The sequence below is a fragment of the Cupressus sempervirens genome, chromosome 7 (assembly GCF_028749045.1).
Source record: "Cupressus sempervirens isolate cs-2001-9-10 chromosome 7, ASM2874904v1, whole genome shotgun sequence".
Taxonomy (NCBI): Eukaryota; Viridiplantae; Streptophyta; class Pinopsida; order Cupressales; family Cupressaceae; genus Cupressus; species Cupressus sempervirens.
This window is the reverse complement of record NC_143124.1, coordinates 820,426,335-820,429,068: the sequence shown is the minus strand read 5'-3', so window position 1 is coordinate 820,429,068 and position 2,734 is coordinate 820,426,335. Positions and strand designations below refer to the sequence as shown.

Below are 2,734 nucleotides of genomic sequence, written 5' to 3'. Positions count from 1 at the left end.
TGTTTGTAGGCTAAATTACGAACACATCCAGATATTAGGAAAGATGTAGTATACAAAGGAAGCCATAATAATGGGAAATCTTCTAAGAGCATATATCAAAGTCATGATCAATCAAGAATGCAATCTCGAATCTCACAACTATGTAAATAGGGGAATGCCCCTAAAACTATTTATGTACTTCGTAAATGGTTAAATTCCCCTACTTAATAGAAGAATCATGTACAAAATTTGACCTATTTATACCCATTAGACAAAACAAATATTAAGTAAAAATAAAATTTTTAAAAAAAAATGTCAAAAGAAAATATTATTTTTTTGTAAACATTTCATTATATTTATAATAAAAAGAAAAATACAAATTAGTATTATTGCTGTGACAACAATCACTAATACCTCTATACTGTTAATTAATCTTACCATTTCTTTGTACTCAAACACATACACATAACTTATTTCAAAATATTTATTATCCAAAAAAAGAGAGGATATATTTCTTCAATTACAAACATATTAAAAACCTGAAAAGACATTCAATGAAGATTTCATTTGCAGCCGTCTGCTGCTTTACTTGGGTACTCTACTCTGTTTCTATTAGGGGTAAAAAATGCTTTAGTTGGGTATCCTACTCTGTTTCAAAATAATGGACAGCATTAACATTTTGTCCCAAATCTTTCGACCACACTAGAAATCGAAGCCAGCAAAATTTCCAGACTTCAAATTTACAAGAAGAAATGTGCGAGTTATTTAACAACTGCGGTAATAGTCATTTTCCTGCAACCTCCGATCTCATTTCTCAGCCCCTTTACCGCAGGTAATATTATTTTCCAGAGACAATTACAACATGAAAGATCCAGAATAATATCTATCGGCCTTCAACATTGAACCTTAATTTTCTTTTATTACATTTGAAGCCATTAATTTGATCTGGACAGTGCTCTTTTTCTTGACTGGGTGAACCATTCGTGAGCTGCTTCAGCACTAGGCAGAATTTTCACAACGCTCTCTCTTTTAGAAACTAATTCAATCCAAGCGCTCAGATTTGGGCATTTCTCCAAAGGAATTCTAAATTCCCCCAAAATTTCTGCAGAATGCCAAACGAACACATAAGGAACGAGTACAATGTCAAGAAAACCAAACTTATCTCCGCCAAAATAGGGTTTTCCCTTTGCGATTTTGGGCATCGCCTCTTCCAGCAAAAATAGCGAATCAATGAAATCTTTCTTTGCAATTTCCTGAGCTTCTCCCTCTCTCACCATAGCTCTATATTCTGCAATCCAAAACTGCCAGAAACAAAACCCAGTAGTTCATTAATACATAAACTTGTAGATCCGTAAAAGAAAATCTCGATAGATAAGAAGAAGAAGATTTAGGATAGTTAATCAAAACCTTACCTTGTTGTCTATGAAATCTGCCCAAAACCTGGCAGTGGCTTTTTCGTATGGATCTGTGGGTAGAAGAGTTGAAAAGGAAGAGTAGGTCTCGTGTATGTATTCAAGAATTACCAGAGACTCCGACAATGGCTTCCCTTTGTGAATGATGGTGGGCACAGTCTTGTAAATGGGATTGGCTTGTAAAAGCTCAGGGCTTTTGTTGTTGAGTATATCCTCTTCTTGTGTATCATACTCCACACCCAACTCTTCCAATGCTATCAACACCCGATTAGCATAGGGACTCACCCACAGCTTTAATACCTTCATTTTCTCCTCTTGGCTGCTCATTTCTCTTGATCTCTAGTCAGTTCCTCTAGTGGAAAATGTGTTAGAGTGAGATGACTTGGAATGGTTGTTTCAACTGTTCTTATATAGACAGATGAGAAGGAGCACAGTCCAATAAGGTTTTAAAGCTGACGCGAGCGCTGACGTCTTATCCCGCGTTAGGAGATTCTTACTCACAATTGTTTGCTTGTGTGTGTGGAAATGGAACATAAGTTTTTTTTATGTCCACTTACTAATGACTATTGTGACTTTTATATGAGTAATTCATCGTAGTTGTAGCGTATGGTTATTTGGGTACCTCTAAGTGTCATAACCTATTTTTCTCAATCGAGAATTATTGGTCCTTAAGGTGCCATGTGGGATTTTGTTAAAATCATTTTTATCTTTCTTAGAAATTGACTAGCAACATAAAGTAACAAATCTTAAAGAAGATAAGTAATTCCTAACAAATCAGTTATATTTTGCATTAGAACTATTACTAAGAATCATCAATTGGAGCTAATACCAAAAATCTATTTGTGAATGGGAGAGGGAAATATATTTTTAGAGGTTTGGTAACTGCTTCTTTGAGGGGGAAGAACTAGCTAGAACTGCCCATCCAGATATCAATCCCAATAGCTAGGGAATCCATATTCTTCTTAAGAAGAGCTTAACTAAACATAAGAGGAAGGAGGAAGGGATCACGACAGTCGATAGGAAAGGACAATAGCAACTTTAGTGCAGATAGAAACTGTGGGCAAAGTTATCATTAATAATCAAGAGGACCATTCTGCAATTTAGGTTGCACAATTTCTTTTGAATAATATCATTTCTAATGATTTATTTTGTCTTCTGGATTTGATTGTGTGTGTTTTTTTGACATCAACGTTTCAGATCACACTCTATGATCCAAAAGTAAAAATAAATCATTAAGGATAGTGGAAATTTGATATTATCAATTTGTAATGATTGTAAATCTAATTTTATTGCTATTAAATGAGATTATAAACTGTTTATTTTTTTCCCTCTGGAGCGCAAGA

The 2,734-nt window shown here is 34.5% G+C and overlaps 1 protein-coding gene across 1 annotated transcript; it reads right to left on the bottom strand.

The window, feature by feature from the left end:
• Positions 1-439: 439 nt before the first annotated feature.
• On the bottom strand, positions 440-1,770 carry LOC149549915 (glutathione S-transferase U19-like). The gene is made up of 2 exons (XM_089793136.1): positions 1,392-1,770; positions 440-1,280 (listed from the first exon to the last, which is right to left on the bottom strand). Exons 1-2 carry the CDS (start codon positions 1,716-1,718, stop codon positions 915-917), a joined length of 693 nt encoding a protein of 230 aa, XP_089649262.1. The 5' UTR covers positions 1,719-1,770; the 3' UTR covers positions 440-914.
• Between the last annotated feature and the right edge of the window lie 964 nt (positions 1,771-2,734).

Bases quoted from the DNA above. Each gene is read 5' to 3' on its own strand.
- LOC149549915 (XM_089793136.1), bottom strand. From the start codon at position 1,718: ATGAGCAGCCAAGAGGAGAAAATGAAGGTATTAAAGCTGTGGGTGAGT. The intron at 1,281-1,391 runs GTAAGGTTTTGA...TGTTTCTGGCAG, and splicing joins CAGATTTCATAGACAACAAG to TTTTGGATTGCAGAATATAG.